This window comes from Coturnix japonica, chromosome 6, assembly GCF_001577835.2.
Source record: "Coturnix japonica isolate 7356 chromosome 6, Coturnix japonica 2.1, whole genome shotgun sequence".
In the NCBI taxonomy this organism is placed as follows: Eukaryota; Metazoa; Chordata; class Aves; order Galliformes; family Phasianidae; genus Coturnix; species Coturnix japonica.
In genome coordinates this window covers 26,763,408-26,784,233 of record NC_029521.1, presented here as the reverse complement: position 1 = coordinate 26,784,233, position 20,826 = coordinate 26,763,408, and the positions used below count along the sequence as shown (strand labels likewise).

Genomic DNA, 20,826 nt, shown 5'->3' with positions numbered 1-20,826 from the left:
TTAACAATAGACGCTGAAATAGCACAAACTGTGGGACCAGATTTGGGGGGGGGGGGGGGCAGCGGGAAGAGGGAAGGAAGAGATGGGCGAATGTTGTAATCTCCGCAACCTCGCTCGCTTCCTTTCCCAAACCTCCTCGCAGCGGGGGGAAATCGATCTTTTCCTTGGAAGCGAGGCTCCGGTTCAGAGGAGCCTTTTCCAGCACCAGCTCCACCACATGGACACCGACAGCCGCCACCGGGACCGGCGCTCAGCCCCCACCTCCCGCACCCCGGGGTCGGAGGGCCGCCCGTGCCGGGGATGCTCCGGCTCCCTTCCGCCGCTCTCTCACCTTCCCTGGCTTTCAACAAGACGGTGTTAGCAACGATGTTTTCCAGCTCCATTGACGAGCTCGGGCAGCGTAGGTAGCGGCGGCACAGCAGCAGGACGTCACGCTCCCTAGGTGCGGAGCCTCCGGGCGACCATCCGCTCGTGCCCCTAACGCGCTAGCCCCCCTCGCATGATCCCTTCCTCTCCTTCCTCCGCCCGCAGAGCTTCAGCCGGGCGGAGGCGGCGCTCCCCGCGCTATCTGCTCCCTCGGCGCCTCGCCCCGCTACTCCATCCTCCGCCCCGCCGCCTCCCCGGCGGTTTGAGGGCTCGGGTTCTCCTGCCTCCCTCCCCCGGGGGTGTGGCACCGCCGAGCGGCCCCGCAGCCCCGCGCAGGCGCCATCCCCGTCGCCGGAGCCGGGAACGCCGGGACGTGCGGCCGGGGGGCCGGATCCGCGGTCCGGCCGGGGGCAGCCCCCGGGGCAGTCCCGCAGGGCGGGGGGAGCTCGGCGGGGCGCAGCGCGGCAGGGCGCGGAGCTCCGCGGGCAGGAGGGGGCGAGGCGCGGAGCTCGGCCGGGTGCCGGGCGCCACCCAGCGGCGCGGAGCTCGGCCGGACCCGCGTTGCCCTGCACGGCTGTTCGGCCGCTATTTTGGGGTTTTCATCCCTGTAAGAGGTTGCTCGAGACATCGGCCATTTGGGGGAAAGTTGTTTTGAAACGCTAGGCTGCGACATCAATCTTCTTCTGCCCGTACGAGACAGATGCTCGTGTCAGCAGGATTCTGGTTTTCCTGGCAACAAGGTGGATCGATAGAACATTGAGCAGGTCAGGCAGAGCAAGCGGAATAAAAACCACCCATCGCACTCACCAACACTCTTCCCCCATCAGCATTGCATTGATTAAATCCATGCGGAACAAATGGACTCAACATGCAGTTTCTTGTTAGGGGCACATAGACGGCACTTATTTTTATCTCCCTGCTTTTCTATCTTTCTTTCTTTCTTTTCCCACTGATCATCTTTCTTCCTACAGCCAGACAGAAGTGATTTGCAATGGCAGGACCTGCAAACTGCTGCTGACTGTATTTTATCAACACAGAAACAAATAACAAATGAACAATATAAGCAATAAATGCACTGAATAAATGATACCTTGGATGTGAGGCCAGTATAGCTACAATTCACACTTTCTTTCTGTCTGACTGTCAAAGGTGGGAAACCTTGCTCCTGTTTTAGCCAGGACGCCGCTGTGCACCATATTTATTCCCTGTTCTCTCTACTTTGTTTCAGAAAATGCTCACTGTCTGGTAGCCCTGCCATGTTGTGGCTACTTCCTCTGTAATGCCCATTTCTATACAACAGCAGTTGTGTCTCTTAAGTACCGGAAGATTTTTCTCTGATTAAATAATTCTTGAGGGAAAAATTGCTTCCTGGAAACCAGAGCCTGAGCATAGAAATGAGGTTCCTAAAGGGTGTCTGCCCTGCATGTTGTTTGACCACTTCAGTGCAAGGACTGATGGTCACTTGTAAGCAGAGCAAATTATGTTTGAGTTATAAGTGCATTTCACATCACTGCAGCCTCCCACTAAAAGGGCAGCACCAGCACTGGATGCCAGTATGACTGGCACTGGAAAACTCAGCTCCATCTTTTATTTCATACAACATTTTTAATGTAACAGACAACCCCCATCTCCAAAGGGAAAAAGGAATATTTGCATCTTACACATTGTTTCCTACAAGATGTATCAGCATGCATAACGTCTGCTGGTAGCAGTGGGATGTTGATGTGCTTGCACGCCCCAGGACCAGGTTATTCAGTGGGAAGGGCCTTATTGCACAGAGAACACCAATTAGGTTTGGTGCATAACCTTTATACAGGTCCCCATGAGAAGAAAGGCACTCACAGATCTTAAGTTTGGGTGGCCAAGCACTTGAAAAGCAGCACATACATCTGAGGACTCCAATGTTCCTCTTTTATCTAGTATCTGTAGCTACTCCGTGCTTCAGTGCTACGCACAGTCATCTGCAGTGCTGCCCTATGAAACAGATGTATGACTTCAGAGTGCTGATGTTGTCCTGAATATTTTGTGAATGTTTGTTTAGTTCCTGATGGAGTAAGTAGTAGAACGATCAAAAGAGTCACAAAAGGTCTATATGGTGCGTGGAGATCCCACAAGCTACTTGGTATTCAGAACTGGCACAGCTCTTAAGTACTTTGCGTTCCAGAACCCAAAGGCACAGTTACACGGTCCTTTCAGAAACAGGGACAGCCACAAAACAGAACGCTGTGCTGCTGCCCGAGTGGTTACTGACACTAAGCTGGATGACTTTGCTTTGAAGATGAGAAGCAGTCACTGAACTGAAATGTGGCTGAGTGCAGGCAGTAGGAAGCTGAGCTCTACTAATGGACTGCTGAAGTTTTACAGAAACGTTTGTCAGAGTAACACAACTATACAGAGGGCAGCAGTTTTAACTTTGGGTTTATCAGTAAGAACAATGGAGCGGGTCTTCTTAACGATCCTTTTAGTGTTTAAGAATATAAAACCTGTTTCCAATACATCTGAGACACTTCGGTGCCCTAGAACATGAAGGAGTTGTGTTCGCTATCACAATGCCTGCTTTGAATAATAAAGCAACACAGACTGTCCTCCCTCATCTCCATTTCCTAACTCAGCCTTTAAATCCTAAACATAACACAAGGCTGTGCTGAAGTACAGGGTTCTGAGGGACGGCCCCTGTCATACTCCCTATGGACTGACAGGTCAGTTGTCACTGCACAGGGCTACGTCACCTGAAGTCCATACATTGGTATTTTCAAAACTCACTGTAACATTATCTTACCTTATGACTTTCTTAGAGCTGTATCTTCATTCTTGTGTCATCTTGAACACCTAGTTCACAAAAACAACAACAAAAGATTAGAAAGAGGCACATTTACTTATGTCATTTTTTAATTCCAACAACACAGACTCTTAATTCAGGCTTTGCTATGCCTGGTTTAGTGAACAGCCGGTGTGAGAGAGGGGAAAATGAACTGCTTGTTATCAGGAAACCTATGAGTTTGTTCTGTTTATCTTATTTTATCCACTGTTGTAAACTATGGTGCTCAAATATGAGAGAATAGACTGAAAGACAGCATGGCAGGTAATACACACAGGTCTTCTTTTCAGGTCTAAAGATCCTAATACAGCATTTGTGAAGTGCAAAGAGTAAAAATGTAGTTTGAGTTGTATGCAGAAACAGCCAATTTTTGAAGAAAATGAAAAAAGAGGCTATAAAAAAATAGCCTGTTAAACTTAAAAATGTGCTTTCTATAGAGCTTACTGTGGTTATTCAGCTTTCAAACAAAACACCTTTCATCTGAAGCCATTCAATAAAGGCTCAGGAAAACACTTTTTGAGTGCTGAACACCAGGCTGAAGCGGGGCTGGCAGCCATCTTTGTTTTATGGGAGAAGAGAGGTTTGTAAATGAAATGCCAATGCCGTGTGAGACCCAAATGCATCAGCGTAATAAGGATAGGAAAGCAGCAAAGCAGAGTGTGATATTCTGAGCCACTTTAAGGGATGAGTCATCGACAGGGTGGGCTCACGCAGCTCCTGCCAGAAGCACAGCGGCAACACACCCAGTTCTCTCCTACCACCAGAGAAAAAGAGCTCGGCCTCCGTGCAGCCTGCTGGGCACACCAGGATAAGGTCCCAGGTGAATCAGATGTCAAAAAGGGGCTTGCCTGTGCTTATCAATTGCAAACATACCCTAACAGAGGCTATCACCCAACTCCATGTTACAATACATAATGAATGCAGTAAGGCTTGCTCACGATTACCTCTTAGCTAGATTGCATTTGAAATACAGTTTTTTTCACCTCCCACCAAGATGCTGTAGCAGCAGGTGGGGGCACACAGGCCCATGAGAGCATTTACGGGCAGCTGTGACCTTTTACTGAGCCCTTTAGCATAAGGACAGAGGCTGCCATCTACCAACAGCCACGGGGTGATGCATCATTTTCTCAAACCCAACTTTTTGCTTTAATTTACATGGAAATGTTGATGTCCCTGTAGTTTCTCTCCATTTCCAAACGTTGGGCGGTCCATCACTGCAGGATGAGATGAGGCCGGGCCCTGTGGTTTCCTCAGTCTATTTTTTTAATACCATAATCTCAATAACACTGTGATTTTACAAGTGCACGGTGACACGGCAAAGCAGAAAACCAAGATGCTGAGACAGATGTGCACATGACACCACTTGGTAAATTTATTCTAACTACAGATGGCAAGAAGAACCAGGTTTAGCAGCTGCTCCAGCCTGCATTAGTACTGGTACAGAGGAAAAGGAACAACTCTGGGATGCCCAGTAAAAAGCAAAATGGAAAATAACCCCTTGTTCTAGATGGCGGTAGCTTAAGATATTGCCTAGAACTCTTGGAAACTTAGTTATGCTGCCTTCATAACAAAGCGTGAGCAATATTTCCCCACCTGCATGCCAAGTGTTTAAACAAAGAGTTTTAAACAAATACAGCTTTCCGGGGAGGGGGGAAAACACAATTTTAGAATATATCAACTTAGAAATTGTGAATAATCATCTGTTAGTGAGACAACCATCCTCAGGAAATCCGAGCAATAGTCCCTTATTTTTGCTGCTACAATACAGCGCCTGCAGCTGAGGGAAAAGAACTGCTTTAGCTGGGTGTATGGGGATTGCTAAGTCACAGCCTGAACCAATGACTGAGCACCTGGTGAAGGGACAGAGAGACCTGGGAGCACAGGTGGAAGAAAATCACCTGTGTGACTACAGGTTTTCACCCCTCTCTAACCTTATTTAAGGGTTGGCTGTCACAAAGAAGCAATCTCTACCTAGAGATCTATTTTGTTGAAGTATTTAGTAAGCTCTGGTCCTTAGGACAGATAAGCAAATCTATTTTTATTTCTGACTGGGCTGTGACTATCACCCTTTTTGAAGGGGGGGTAATTTAGAACTGGTTGTCTGCCATCGCTTTTCCCTACACCCAGATGTATCCTTACCTCGCAGTCTGCTGCCCAGCCTTGGAGAAGTCACTGTTGGGAGAGCTCCTCTCTTGATGTGAAGGGGGTACCATTTCAGTAGATGTGAATGCAGATGTGACACTCTGTATGGCTGTTTAAGGAGCTGGCCCAATAAGTGCCTGATACTCCTTAGCAGCTGGAGCTGGCCCAATAAGTGCCTGTTGCTATTTTGTTGCTCTTTGCCATCAGTTATTGCTCTGTAGTTGTCCTTTTCCTAGCTCCACTGCTTGCTGCTCTGCTGGAACCTCTCCCTAAACTCTACAGCAGACGTAGTTCTTAACAACTGCTTTTGCTCTCTTCATCCACTGCTCTTCCTGGAGGCTCCAAAGGCTACAGGCTACAACACAGCTGACCCTTAGTCTGATATATTTTCAGATAAATAAGGAAGAATGCCTCTAACTTTTAGGTAAGAGGTATTCTTACTCAGTCAGCTCCCCTCGCACTGCCAGTGCTGTTCTCAACAGAGTTTTGTCCAGATAGTGCTTTCAGACAGTGTTTCCTCATCAAAATTGAGCCTCTATCTCAAACACATCTGGAAAATGCCAAAGGAAAAAAAATAAGGGACATTTGAGGACATCAGAATCTGCTGTTTTAGTGACAAAACTAGCACATATCTATGACCACGTTATCAAATGCATGTGCAGAGCTTTGTTAGAAGATCTTAAGCCTGAAGGGAACAGCTGCACATCAAAAGCAATAGTGATGCATGTTTGAATTCAAGGAAATCGGTGGATGCAGGAAGCTGTTAAGACTGCTGCTGTGGTTAACCCTGGAATATCTGCATCCTTAAGGCTCTGCATTTTCCTTTCCTTCCTCATTTCAGGATGGCTATAGAAACAGCTCATCTTCCCTACTATCATGCAGAACACCTCCATCTTCATCACCTCCTTTTGGATACTGCCATCTTCACCCAGTATCTCTGTGCACCTATTAGTAGATAATATTATTCTGGTTGCTCTCCTTGGCAGTTTTTGAGACTGGTTGGTCCACGTTTAATGTTCAGGAAGGTCCCTGACGTGCTTCTGGACGATGCCAGCTGTCTCAATTCCTGGGCATGTTAGAGAGCTGATTCTGGCTAATGGCTCAGAACAAGCTGTGTGTGACTTCCCTCTTCTGAAGACTCAAAGAGCTGACTGTGACACAGGCCACCAGACAGCTTGAGCTGGATTGGTCCAGGAATAAATTACTTCTATCAGAGCCACAGATGCAGAACCCACACAGCTTCCAGGAGCTTTCTCATGTCACTTTAGTTGCTTTCATCTTGTCCCCAGCTGCTGACGGCTTCTCACTAGTTCACAGAGTGACATCTCTCCTTGGTAAAAGACCACGGGTATTTATAAATGCTGGTATTAAGGCAGTAGGTTGGCTGGAAGCTTTACGTGAATCAGGTGCGGTCCCTCTCACAACCCACACACCTCACTGTGCTGCTGCCACCTGCTAGATTTGGGCCAGCACTGCGGTTTTCTTGACTAAAAGTCAAAAACGTGACCACGAAACCAGTAAATTAAGAGTCTAATGCACTTAAAAACGTTAAATCTGTGAGGTTTCCGAGGTCCAGCACCGCTTTGATGAGTACCAGCGCATAGTGTGCTCTAGCACCCTCACACGAGCGGAGGCACCGAGGTAAGCACCTCCACTCCTCCTGCCCCAGGACACAGCACCATCCGAGGGTGATCCCTGCAGCCTGGGGGCGGGTCGCAGCCCAGCACCTCCTTCATCCCTCCTTCATCCCTCCTCCTGTCCCTCCTGTCCCCGCCTGCTGCCCCGCGCTCAAGATGGCCGCCGCGCTGAGGGTGCTGCTGCGCCGCGCGGTGAGTGATGTCGGGCAGGCGGGGAGGAGCGCGTGTGTCCAGCCGGCGCTGAGCCCCGTGTCCCCGCAGGTTCCAGCCGCCGGGAGGACGCTGACGGCGCAGCCGCTGCTGTGTGCCCGCCGCCGGCTCACGCTGGGTAAGGCCGGGCCGGCCCTGCCGCCTTGTGCCCTGCGGTGGCAGCGGCCCGCATTGCGTTATGTGTCCCCGCAGGCGCCTCGCGGTTCGCCCCGGCCGTCACGCAGCACGCCCCGTTCTTTAAAGGCACGGCCGTTGTCAATGGGGAGTTCAAGGAACTGACCTTGGATGATTTCAAGGGGAAATACCTCGTGCTCTTCTTCTACCCTCTGGATTTGTGAGTGCGGGTTTAACCCTGTCAGCCGCTCCTCCCGCTGCTTTAGAGGGTTGTACAGCGCCGGGTGGGCCTGGTGGAGCATTGCAGGCCGTTCTGCTGAGCTCTGCCGGGCCTGGGAGGGTTTAACCCGCAGCCTGGGGGCTTCCATGCCCAAATAGCTCAGTGCCGGCAGCAGCTGGAAGCTGCCTTGCTCACTAATGCCTGCTGCTGTTGCTTTGAGTGCAGCAAAGTGGCAAACAACAGGCTCTAAATGTAAGCTAAAGTAAAGATGCCGTTGCTCTGGTGCCTAGAAACAGCTACCTGAGTGTCTTTCTGCCTTGAAAGCTTGTTGAGTCAGCTCACCTTCTCTTCCCACCCAGCACCTTTGTGTGCCCCACGGAGATTGTGGCTTTCAGTAACAAGGCGAATGAGTTCCACGATGTGAACTGCGAGGTGGTGGCTGTGTCTGTGGACTCCCACTTCTGCCACCTGGCCTGGATCAACACCCCGCGCAAGGTACGGATGGGGCAGCTTCCCTCCTTGGTTTGTTTTCTTTCCATGGCAGTTGCTGAGAAGAAGCAATTCTGCAAGCATTAGTTATGATAAATAAGTTAGTTGTAGACAGAGGTGTCACAGGAGGGTGTGGTGTAATCAGTTCTTACATGTGTGGCCACAGGGACAGCAGCCCCCCACATAATTGCTTATCACAATTGAATTGCTCTGCCTCCAGGTATGTGGCTCATCCTTGATAACATAGGAGGGTTCTGCTCAGCTTAATGTGGTTTGGCTGAACCAATCAAGAGTATTTAATCTTCTGCATGTTTTGCTGAAGGTCTGAAATGTGATTACAAACTGCTTTCATTGCTTTATTGGGGAGTAGTTCAGTGTGCACCACTCATGCCTTGTTTCATGCATGCAAAACGTTCTGCAGGGTGGAAGGAATTCCATAACGGTGTAGATAGGGAAACTGACACCCAGAGGAGTTAAAGCCTTGGCTCCTTTGATATCTTCCTGCATGAGAGCTCTGTTGAAGGCAAGCATTTGCAAGATCAGGGTCTAAGTGGCAGATTACACAATGATTCACTGATGATGGCTGGAATAGAAAAGCTAACAAATGCCTGTCCCGTTTCAAGGATAATGGAGCTTATCTCTCTTGCTGTTCCAGTGTGTTGCAAAAATCAAAGTGATCATGGTTGACTCTCCAAATAGTATTTAAACTGTTTTGGGGGAGAATGCATGCACTGCATACAGAGAGCAGCAGAACTCTGATGTACCTAGCATGTTTGTTAGAAGCCTTGTTTATGAGAGCAATGAATCTAGTCTCAGGGTTAATCCTAAACAGCACTGAGTAACAAAGTGGAATCTTCTTCTTTTCTCTAGAGTGGCGGTTTGGGCAAGATGAATATTCCAGTCCTGTCAGACCTCACGAAACAAATCTCCCGTGATTATGGCGTTCTGCTAGAAGGACCTGGCATTGCACTGAGGTAATGAATGACTGCTGATGATGCAGTTTCCTCCAAGGGAAACTATACAAGGATCACGTGAACACTGAAAGGTGGGACTTCTGTGGACTTGCTGCTGAATCTCATCCCAGGAAAAGGGCACATGTCTATTATGGCCAAGTTGAGAGTTTTCCAGACCTCTCTGAAGATACATGCAGACAATAGCCAGTCACTCTGTTCTGAGGAAGGAAAATGAGAGCTGGACAGAAGAGTATTTTTTAATTTCTATACTTTTCATAATTCTTTCATTTCTCCTCTTTTCCTGAAAGGGGAAGAGAGTGCCTTAATTTGTTAGTGAGAAGCTTGTAGAGCTGTAGTTCTAGAGGCCATTACAGTCACACTTAGTTATCCTGGGTGCTTTTTACTCCGTGGGAATACTACTATGGACATCCAGATTCTTCATCTCTTTGCATCAAAAGGTTTATGCTGGATGTAATCCCCAAAATAATCCTGTATTCTTGGTGTTCAGGTGCAGGCTTTTCTGTGCCATGGAGGTATGGAGGGAAATGTTTCATTTAGTTTCTTTTCTGTGGCAAAAGTCCACAGAAGGCTGCTCAATATTCTGATTCAATGTTGAGTCAGTATTTGATTATTGTTGTTTTAGGTTGCCTTAACCTGTGCTGTTTTTTCCCTTCAAAACAGAAGCTTCTGTGCTGAAAAAGAACTTCAGACATTTGTTTCCAAATCTCAGCCTACTAATTTGTTCTTTAATTTCCACAATGGCTTATATATAACAGAAATGAGTAGTTTAATGCATAAGCAGCTCTTCATTCAGTACCTTTGGATTTTTATATAAAAAGACATAAGGATTCTAGCTATCAGCTTTGAAATACAGAATAAATTAAGTTCTATCTTTCTTATACCTCTTGCTGTCTTAATAGTCATGCTGTGTACTGCATAATTTCACAATACCATACCAGTTCATGGGCTCTTAGCTTTTGATCACTGTACTAACACTATATCAAATGCAATATTGCTGCTCCCAAGGCAGATGTGTGGATCTAACTGCCATGCTGAAACTGTTCATCTGTTTCTTAGTTTCAATCTTTAAATATGATATGCACTCCTGAAATTTCCACTCCGTTGCAGAGGTCTCTTCATCATTGATCCAAATGGGATCATCAAGCATCTGAGTGTCAATGATCTCCCTGTCGGTCGCAGTGTGGAAGAGACCCTTCGCTTGGTGAAAGCATTCCAGTATGTGGAAACACATGGAGAGGTTTGCCCAGCAAACTGGACTCCAGATTCCCCTACAGTACGTGTTTGCTAAATATCACTTCTAAATATAGACACTGGCATGTTCTTGTGTATCCCAGGGGCTAAGAACTGCTTTAACATGAAGTGCTTGAATGAATCTCTTCCTACCTTTCTAAGCCTGAGGCTTTCACTGGTTGGACCAATTCAGTCTACTTGTGTGTTACTAAATGTGATTTCTTTGATGAAATTCACTGACTTTCTTTTAGAACACACACTTTGTACTTTCTAACAGTTGTCAATGGATTTCTTGTTACTTGCTTCATGCCCTGCTCGATAGCTCATACATCTTCCAACCAAGTGCAGAAGCAGAAATAACTGAGTGCTTTTAATGAAGTATATTTGTTTCTTGGCTAAAACGTTAAGTCCATAACTTTGATATCAGTTACAGCACACAGTAACAACTTCTTTCTTCTTGACAGATCAAGCCAAGTCCAGAGGCTTCCAAAGAGTATTTTGAGAAAGTGCATTAAACACTGAAATGAAGGTGAAACTGACCATATGCTGAAGACATGAAGTGGCTGTGATTATGGAAGAAGGAAGATTCTCATTTCCTCATGTTTTAAAATAATAATAATTAAATGCTGAAATACTTACCGACTCTCTTGCCTTTTTTTGAAAACAAAACACATAAGGTAAAAATAAAGCTTTATTTTCCCCTTTAGCAAGTAAAGTTTTATGAATGTCTGTAACTGGGACGTGACAAATGGATGGATAAGTTGCCTTCTGTTGTGTTCTTTTGCATTAGGGGAACACTAACTAAGAGTGTTAATCATTATAAGCTTGCATTCTGTTTGGGACATTGAAGATGTACACTCCACTACTGTGCTTAGTGGAGCTCGATAACGTTCTTCCTTCATTTAAAGCCTTGCTTATCTGCTTGAATCTGCCTGCAGAAGATGTAAATTGTGCTGTTCACAGGAATGTAGCATACCTGTGTCTGTGGTGCCATCAATAAATCCTAGTGCTGACTTGCAATTGCTGTCTTGCTTTGCTTTCTTTCTGCTTCTCTCCTTATATCATCTCTCTTCTGAAAATAAAGTTGGTGCCTTTATTTGCAGCAAGCAGCAGCCAGCTGTGCTGCCTTCATGTGTCCTTCACCTGGCTGTATCGTTCCCTTAGCTTGCTCCCTTTTGACACACGGGTCCGTGCTCCCACTTAGAAGGAATACAACCCTACCGGAGCAGCAGCAGCCGATCCCCGCAGCCCCGGAACTCCTGCCTTAATGGGGCCGGGCCCGGGCGGAGCGTGCAATGAACGGACCGTCCCCCGGCAGCGCCTTCCGGTGCCGTGGCTCAATGGACGCCAACCTGCGGCTGTGGAGGACGGAGGGTTCGGTGAGGCCACGGGGCGTGGGACGGGACCGGGACCGGGACCAGGCGGGAGGGAGGGAGCGGCCGCGGCGCCATTAACGGCGTCACCCTAAAAGGCGTTGTCTCCTGCAGTCCTTTTGGCAGAGGCTTCTTCTGTGGGCAGATGTGTTGGACCCCCTGCACCTCTTCAAGTCCACGGTGAGGACCCCAGTGCTGTTCTGTGGTGTTTACGGGGTGTTGCGGTGAGATGGTGGGCTCAGGTTGGGCAGCAGAAACGATGTCCTTCAGTAGATCCACCTGTGTTAGAGGTGACATTGAATACTTGTATGCTAAATATATGAACACCAAAGGAAACCTTAATAGTACATTTAGGAATTGTAGGGCTGAGATTAGCTCACGCCTCCTTGAATTAGTGTGATTACACATAGAGATATGCCTGCTGAAGAAAAGTCCAGTCATCTCATAAAGCCTCCCAAGAGACTTTCTTTGCATACAGCTGTATGGGAAATTGGTAATCACAGCCTGAACCTGTGATGAATCAGTTGAGGCAAGTGTCAGGTCAGCTGTGGGAGCACAGGTGAGAGTCATTAAGGAATTTTATTGAAATCTGAGTTATTTTTTTCTGTTTGTTTGTTTTCCTCTAATACAGGATGAAATAAGAAAAGCCCGGTTATTATTAGAACACAGTCAAGAGGCCCAGAGTGAGTTCAGACAGAACCACCAGGTATTTTGGAGGATAGTTGATAGGAAATAGATATGTCTTTTTTTCATGATTTAAATAATTGATGTTAATGTAAGATTAGACAGAATACTGAGATTCAACAACGAGGGATAACGCAAGAAAACCCTTTACAACTGTGAACTGTATAGCTGTACCTGTATGGCATTTCATACCTTGTGTGTCACAGCCTGAAAGGAGAACTGAAATATTCTGTGATCGCAGAAAAGCCGGAGTCTTAATAATAAGTCTTTAGGCTTTTAGGCATATTTAAGCGTTGTTATTTTCTGTTTTAAATAAGCCAGTAGGCATTTAAAATTTACTTGCTGTTCTGTCATAGTGTGTGTTTAGTGTTAATAGCACCTGAGATATGACAATTATATTCAGCAAAGTATGTGGGGAGAGATTTTAGGGAAAAGTAATTAAAGGGATGTGAATGCATACAAGCTACATCGTAACAGGGAGTTATCAGAGAAAGATGATATCATAAATTTAGAAACAAGATTTAGGTCACGCTTCTCAGAAGGTTGATTACTAACCTGATTCTCAAATTATTTAGACAAAACAAGCCTTCCTGCTGAGCCTGGTAAGTTTCCAAATGATTCAGAAATCCATTTTCTTTTCTTTCTTATTTAAGCATGGAACAGGTTCTAATCGTTTTATTTTGTTTTGTATTTTTTCTTCTAAGGCCAATGTACATCCTGATACAGGCAGGATAATCCCTGTTTTCTTCAGACCTCCAGGTGAGCTCCCTGCAGAGAGGCGTGTAACTGAAGCATCAGCAGGGAATGGCAGATAGTAACCACACAGTGGTGCTCTTCTCTGTGGAAAACAAGTGGAGTATTACTCCTGTTAGTTGCTCTCTCTTATCTTTTAACTCCTTTTGGCTATCAGTCAAGACCAGATACTTTTCATTTCTTGAATGAGGGAGGGGAAACAAATGTTAGAATTGAATCTATAGCAAAGATTATTGCTATTTTTTAAATCTAGTTTGTGAACAAGTGTTTTATTGACAGCTGAAACTAGAGGGGGAGGGGAAATTATCTGCTTAAAAACCATCAGCCTGGACTCGCAGTTACTGTTACTAAAATGAAGGTTTCTTTCTTTATAGCTTTCCTGCCTGTAACTCTTCCGTTGGTAAGTAGCCATGAGAAGTAACGGTGCACCACTTGGCTTACGTTCTCCAGAGCTAAGGCCTTGAGGAAAGGGAATGAGAAGTTTTGGGCTTCTCAGCTGCATTTTCTTTGAGGGTGCTTCACACTCATAACTTGGTGAGACCTCAAGAAAGGCCTGAAGTTCTCATTCACTGCCTGATTTGGGATTTGGAGAAGCAGTTGGGAAGTAACTACTAAAATGTTAATGTGAGATCAGTTACATCTAGTATTAACACAAATAAAACCTATCAGAACCCAACTCCTTCACTTTGTTAATTACTTCAGTAGTATTTAACTTATTCTATTTAAACTTCACAAGCACAAATACAGTTTTTGAGTAAGAAAGCATCTCGTTCAAATACATATATATAAATATGTGTATAATACATATATATGTATATATGCATATATATATGTATATTTGCACAGTGTTTTAATTCCTATGTGTCTATGTTTTATGTTGGGTAGACAAAGCAGATATGTTACATCTGTTTCAAGAAAGTGTGTTAGCCTAAAATCAAGTTAAATTGCTTCTGGCACTGACTGGAGCCTTTGGCACTGCCACAGATGGTCACACAGCAGCACACTTTGTGCTGTAGCCAACCTCTGTTCTCCAGCAACTCCAAGATTAATCAAGTTGACTTTCTTGTGGGGTTTTTCTCTTAGGTCATTTCTTCGTCACTTCAGGTGCAGGCAAAACAAGTTTTTCTTTGTCAGGTAATTGCCTCTTTCTACATTTACAAGTCTTCCTGCCTCTGTTCCAAAATCTTTTTTGCTTATAACCTCTCCTTTCTGCAGTTTGCATTTCATGCCTACACCACAGGATTCACCCTATTTAATGGAAATTATACCACAAAGGATGAAGTATGTATTCATTTTTATTATTGAGATCATCTTCATTGCACAAGACCATTTTGAATGTGATTTACAAATGTACTTATGTAGCTATGTTTCTTCTGTCCTTAGGAGAACTCGCTTCACCAAAAGCAAGTCTTGTTTGGTGTGGGAGCTGTTTCCTATGCTGCAGTTCTAGGTGTATGTGTTTGTTTGATGATTGCATTTTGGATAATCTCTCCTGAGAAGGAATAGGCCTGAGATAACTGCACTGCCACAATCCTTCAGAATTGCCCTGCAATGCTCTACTCTGATGTCTTCCCCAAGAACAACTGAGAATAAGAATTTTCATCCATCAGCCAAGTCTTACTCAGCTTCCTCTGTTGCTTCCTGTGATGTCCTTCTTAATTTTTTTTTGTGGTATTAGAGAATGAGGGGTGAGAGGAAGTGACCAGAGTTTATGAACACGGTAACTCCGTGTTACTGTAGTTGTTGTCTAATGTGGTGCTGTCAAAGATAACTGTCTCACTCTAAACAGCTGGTAAATCAGTCTAAGTCTCTGTGTTAGTACTACTGTCCTTTAAGCACCAGTGTTTGATACACTTTATTATATTGTCTTGTAGGTTTTCTTGTAGAAATGTGTGATCACAAAAACCTTTAGCCACTAGAAAGCATGTCTATTTTGTTGATATATTAAATCCCATCCTTTGCTTAGTTTTATAGCCATACCTAAGTATGAAGTTGCAGAATTATTTTCCTGGGCTGTTGCACATACTGAAGAACTGTACATTCTTTCTAATAGAAGGTACTTGTTTCATCCCAACACCCTAGGCTTTGCCTTTTATTTTTATGGACCGGTACACACTGAAGAGTCCAGTAACACAACTAATTGTCAAAAGGCTTCTACCTGCTCCTCTCTTTGGTGAGTTAAAAGGAATTACACATTACATAGCAGATCTGGAGCTGGCATGACCTGTTGTGGCACATGGGTGACACCAGAGTGCAGCACAGCTCTAGCTGTTCACTGGTGTTTCTTACTCAGGCTGGAGCTGCTGCTGTCTACGTAACTGCTGACAGCGTACCAAATAAGAGTTGTTACACAAGAATAATATTAACTTTGTGCAGTAATGAGACTCCTTAAAATGTGTTTCCCTTTTCTTAGATATAGAGTGAAACCTGAGGGTAATTGATTTTTATTAGTCCAGCATTTGGAGAGTGCCATGTTTTATGCTGATGTCTTTATTGAACAGCTCTGCCAAAAACAAAAATGGGAGAAATCTATTTCAAACAAGATCAGTTTGGCAGACTGTCCTGTTGTGCCTAGATCTTAGTCTGGAAAAGAAGAGAAAACTGCATAAATTGCCAACTCCTGTTCAATACAGCCTTTAAAAGTGCCAGTGGTTTAGGCTTATGTTTTCAATGGCTGACTGTGGGATGGATGTTTTCAGGCATCTTGTAGTGCTGGATCTGGAGGAGACCGAAACATTCTCATCTAGGATCTACCTGGGGCTGTGTCAGATGTGACTTAGACATGCAGTGACATAATGGAACATCTTTGTCCATAATGTCAAAGCACCTTTTGGGAATGATGCCTTAACATTCTGCTCAAGCTTCTGAAACAAGAATTAAGATCTCACTTAGATTTAATGGGGCAGTATCTTCCTAAGCAACCAGGTTATTTATTTGTGAACTGCTGAACTGGAAATGTGAAATGTACACAGTGATGAATATAGTTATGAAGATAGCCTTAGTGGATCTTTTAAAGCAAAATCCTTTTTAACTCTGCAGGTTTGATGAGTGCTTTTACTGTGGTAGCGGTGAGAAGCCCAGAATTTGAGAATGGAATTGAAGTGATGGACAGGAATGGCAAAGTTTTAGGAGTGTCACAGAAGGCTGGTGAGAAGGTAGGCGAGGGGTGGGAGGCTACTTCTTGACTTGCCTTTCTTTTTCTGCTTAGAGCTAAAGTTATGGTGAGAGTCAATGCAGTTTGCTGTACTAAACTGAGAAATCCCGTATCAGCTACTGAATCTTGGCCTGGGCCTGGGCTAGGACTCTGGAACCAGGCTGGCATCTGTCTTGTGTCCTCAAGGATTGGCAGCTTCCCCAAGTCAATACAGCAAGCGCCAGAGTTAAACCACAGAACACTAACACAGGCTTTTCTGTTTTCTACGTCACCTCAGAAGGAAGCAAGACTCCTCAGATTTCTTCTTCTGATAGGAAACCTCAAATAAAAGCACCTATAGTAAACAGTACAAACGTCTTCCAGAGCAGGAATATTGTTTAAAGGCTCTGCCTCTAAAGGGGTAATTTCTTGATCTGCAATTTGATGGTTCATTTTATGCTCAAACTCCAGTTGCTGACCATGCTGGTTCTGTATTTCCCCCCTTCCTTAATCATCAATATCCATTAGAAACTAAAAAAGGATTCATATTTATGTGCTGTCATTGGCCTTCCTTATCTATGCTGCTGCATTAGAGGGGAGGAAAAAGCTAAGTAAGCATAAGGATCTGTGAAGAGCTGGAGAGAGAATATTTCACACAAGGTAGTTAGGATGCACACAGACTATGACCAGTCAGAAATAGTTCAGCACAGCTTTAAAATAAATAATAAAATAAGCAGATCTGAACTGGAGAACTCAATACAGCATTGTGAAGGAGTTTCAATTACATATAGTATGTAACTGTATGTCTTTCCCATATGTAGGAGCTTAGTTTCCATTTAAGAAATTCTCTAACAAATGATCCTTATCCTTTATTCCTGCTGCTTGAAATTGCAGAGTAGTAGGCAAAAATTACTCACAGAAACATGCAGTATTTGAGGCCATAGAGAATGCTGCTCTAATGAGGTTTTTTTTGTTCCCTTCCCGAAGGCTGTTAAAGAAACAGCATTATCAAGAGGAATCTTGTTTGGGACAACATTCTTCCTGCCAGCTGCACTTATGCACTTTGTGGAAAGGTAAGAGGTATTTCAAAAGAGCTGGGTGTGCTTGCTCAGTGGTGTTCTGATGTTTAGTCTGGCTGTTACCGCCTGCCCACTTTTTCTTTTGGTTCTGGGATACTAATTGCCTTGGAGGACTAGGTGGGAGGTTTCTATTCAGATAGTGATTAATTTAGATAAATCCTAGCAAAGGGAACGAACAGTTAGGAATAAGAACATAGGCAATTAGATTAAGTATTTAGGAATCATTAACCCAGGTTATCACTCTTCTACAGTTTAGCTGCTAAAGTAGCATCTTTTTCTCACTGTCAGGTTATTTTTCAAGGCCAAAGTGATATTTATCTTTTCAATGTCTTTGGCAGAGCAAACACTGCGAGAACTCCGCGTGCTTTAGCTTCAATGAGGATGCTTCTGATTACAGCAGTACTGGCAGGGATGTTACCAGCTTCATTTGGGATGTTCCCACAGTGTGGTGAGGTAAGTCCTTTCAAATTAGGATTATTAAATAGTCATTTTGTAGTTCCAGCCACTGGTCTTAAGGCCGTGTAACAAAAATCTGTAGGGTTTAGATGGTTAGTGCATCTAAAAGGAGGCAGCAGAGAGGCTGCCTGTATACTACGCAGAGGCTTACAGGACTTGCTGTGCCAAGGTTGTTTATATGTCGCTTAAACTTCATCTGAAAAGTGTAAATATATCAATTGCACAATGCAATTGCACAGCCTGAAGCAAGGGAGGCCAGGAGAGCTGCCTTGCAGATTACAGTCAAGGCTCTCCTGGCCCTGTTTTCAATACAGTGCTCTGGCTTGTGCAAAGTTCAATACAGTAATGAGGACTCACCAGGATATGATGATGTTCATTCTGTTTTTGTATATTTCAGATAAAACGAGAAGAACTTGAAGCAGAAATTGTGTCATCTACGGAAGAAACAGTATTATTCTACAACAGAGGAGTTTAGGGACTGGCTTTAGTATCTTAAATGTGGTCTCTAGTTAAAGTGGATTCTGAATCTCTCAACAAACTCAGTCAACATCAGTGACTGAACAAATCACGAAGTTGTGGTGGCACACAACCAGAACTGGTGTACAACACTGTGGTGTACAAACAGGCAGACTTTGCAAAGTGGTTTTGCAGGCCCTGCCCCACAGAGGGGTACATGCACACAGTGCTGTAAGCATTACTTGTATCAAAGAATCATGTTCTAGCACAGTGTTCGTCTCAAACTGTGCTTTGTGTGCTTCCTCATGCGATTGATTTCTTGATTAAAAAACATCATTTGATACAAAATCTTATTACTTGACTACTGTTGCTGTAGCTTTTGTCAAGGAATGCAATTGTAAAGGTATTACTAGCAGGAGTCCCTTGGGGAAAGTCAAGCTGGTTCTCACAGAAAGCTTTTTACATTTCATTGTATTTAGGAATACACACTGCAAGCCGTGAGATATGAATAAGTTGCCCCTTTCAGTAACATTAGGCAAAGCACCCTGACAGCAGTATTACTCTGGTTGAATAGTTTAAGAACTGTTCAAAAAATGGGTGTCAAAACAGGCTTCAAAGTGACTCTTGACTTTCTCAACAGCCTTGAGGGAGTTGTGAGGCCTGAGCCCTCTGAGCTTTAGAATGTGGGTTTTTTTTCATTGAAGCCCAGGAGAAGACCTGCTTTAACTAGTGCAGCTACTATGCTAAACTCCCCAAAAGCCCATTTCTCTATTAATCGTATTTCAGTAAGAGTGAAAACAAACCCCAAGTGAGTCGAATACTGTTGCTAAACATTAATTGACACTACACTGAAAACTCATGCCTCCCCTCATTTAAAAACCAAACATCAATGTGAGACTGGCTAAAGAAAACACCATGGAATCAAAGCAAAACAATCCACAATAGAGCAAAACCTACCAATCTAAAGATAACACATTCATCAACTGAGTTGTCATGGTAACTAGACAAGCTATAAATTCTCTGGCACCTCACTTGGAAGCAAATTAATGTCATTACATCTCTGTGAGTAAGGTTTGTGTCTGTTATTACAGCTGCCCATTATCAAACTGTACCAGCTTCTTACTGAATGCTCAAGTTGCAGTTTGCTGTGTTAAACACAACCCCCTTGGAGTTGCTAGATACATCTTGTCTTTCCCTCATTCTCAGAAATGTTTCTATTTCCCTAATCAGAGTTTCCTGGAAGATAAAGGCCAGCACCTGACATCTAGGTTGGCAGCCTGGATGATTCAGCTGTTTCCCAAATCAAGGTAGAGAAAAGTACGTTGCTGCCAATGCTCTGGCTTCCTTGATCTTGAAATGAAGACATGATGAGACTGGAAGTAGAACCAGCTGGACCAGATACCTGGTAGTCCAAAGGGGTATGTGAGGGGACCGAGATGGGACAAGCAGCACTGTATTATGTTTGAGGGACTGAAGAACAGAGTTGTTGCCCACAGGACCTTCACCTTTGTAACCTGGAATAGGTTAATACCACACCAGCATGAGACAGATCTACCTCCTGCTTTCAGCACTGGCTGCCATCTTAAGTGGCAACATATTAGTAGTGGAACCAGTTTAAGGTGTGGTAAACTACAGTAGATGGAAGCTTTTAGCTTCAAGTAAAACCTAAGTCTCAGTGCAATATGCTGACTGTTCCCCAACTTGTCATCCTGAAGTTGAGGAACATATAATGAGGCTTCAGTGTCATTTTAAAGTAGCTTCAAATAAATAAGAAGTCAGCCACTCCTGTGTTTAGAAATACTGAGATCAAAGCATTTCCTCTGCTGGAGCCAGTGTCCCTGTGGTTATCCTACAAGCCTGTAACATTGCCTTACTGCTTTTCCCTGCAGGCTGTAGTGGAGTAAGGAGAGAAGTAGGTAAGGAGGGAATCCTGTGCTGCTCTGTAGCTGCTTTCCTACCAGCAACACCACATGCTGTGCAGCGCAGCTCAGAAAAGCACTGCAGTCCCACAGTTGGAGTCTCCCCAGATTCTACAGACATCCCGTGCTGCTCCTCCCCAGGTTACTCAGCATCACGTTGCTCTTGTTCAGAACATCCCCCTCCTGTATTTGCCTACAGAAGAAATAGGGAAACCGGTTTATCCCAGCAACCCAAACCACAAGGATGACAGCATTAGAAATGACACACATTTCGCCTTGAAGGACTAACTTAATTAGCAAAACTGCAACCAGAAAGATTGGTTGCTAATCCTGCTTCCCTTTGTAAGCTTTTGGCTTCGTTCCCCATCTACCTTTGTTTCTGCGAGCATAGCGGAGATCTGGTGAGATTTTACAGCACAGAAACCATGAGGGTAATTAGTAAAGCAGGGAGTACCTTCCCCCCCTCAGGAAGGAACTGTATTGCAATTTCCCAGCATCAGAAAGCTTTGCTTTCAGCCACATGCTGCCTGTGGGAGGAGCATCTCCCAGCAAGTCAACAGGAACTATCAGTCATCATTTCACACCGATCCAAGAACAGAAAAGATGAGAAGGTCTGAATGAAAACTTCATTTTGCACAGTCTTTGCTTCTAGGAGGAGGAAGTAAAGCTGTCATCTGACTGTTCCCAACCAACACCAGCACACCCAGTCTCAGCTGCTGTGCATCCTATGGAGAGGGAAGAGCAGAATAAAGCAGAACTTCTCCCTGACCTTC

At 44.6% G+C, this 20,826-nt stretch overlaps 3 protein-coding genes across 4 annotated transcripts in view; 2 read left to right on the top strand and 1 right to left on the bottom strand.

Annotated features, from left to right (window-relative positions):
* GRK5 (G protein-coupled receptor kinase 5) overlaps positions 1–661 on the bottom strand; it is a 146,127-nt gene extending 145,466 nt beyond the window's left edge. Inside the window, exon 1 of the mRNA XM_015867417.2 lies at positions 332–661. Coding sequence (XP_015722903.1) covers positions 332–383 — 52 coding nt within the window. The 5' untranslated portion in view covers positions 384–661. The remainder of the gene's footprint in view (positions 1–331) is intronic.
* A 6,391-nt stretch (positions 662–7,052) lies between these two features.
* On the top strand, positions 7,053–11,220 carry PRDX3 (peroxiredoxin 3). Of its 2 annotated transcripts, XM_032445325.1 has the most exons (7): positions 7,053–7,155; positions 7,225–7,291; positions 7,366–7,507; positions 7,867–8,002; positions 8,867–8,970; positions 10,078–10,243; positions 10,665–11,220. In XM_032445325.1, the coding sequence occupies exons 1-7, from the start codon at positions 7,120–7,122 to the stop codon at positions 10,713–10,715; spliced, it is 702 nt and encodes a 233-aa protein (XP_032301216.1). In that variant the 5' UTR covers positions 7,053–7,119; the 3' UTR covers positions 10,716–11,220. The 2 variants fall into 2 exon arrangements, with proteins under 2 accessions (XP_032301216.1, XP_015722901.1); XM_015867415.2 differs by having other exon boundaries at positions 7,102–7,291.
* A 194-nt stretch (positions 11,221–11,414) lies between these two features.
* SFXN4 (sideroflexin 4) lies at positions 11,415–18,487 on the top strand. Its single transcript, XM_015867414.2, has 14 exons — positions 11,415–11,579; positions 11,688–11,753; positions 12,205–12,279; positions 12,833–12,859; positions 12,962–13,016; positions 13,385–13,410; positions 14,094–14,144; positions 14,226–14,291; positions 14,394–14,462; positions 15,093–15,183; positions 16,050–16,165; positions 17,131–17,216; positions 17,561–17,675; positions 18,076–18,487. The coding sequence occupies exons 1-14, from the start codon at positions 11,496–11,498 to the stop codon at positions 18,151–18,153; spliced, it is 1,005 nt and encodes a 334-aa protein (XP_015722900.1). The 5' UTR covers positions 11,415–11,495; the 3' UTR covers positions 18,154–18,487.
* The last annotated feature ends 2,339 nt before the right edge of the window (positions 18,488–20,826 follow it).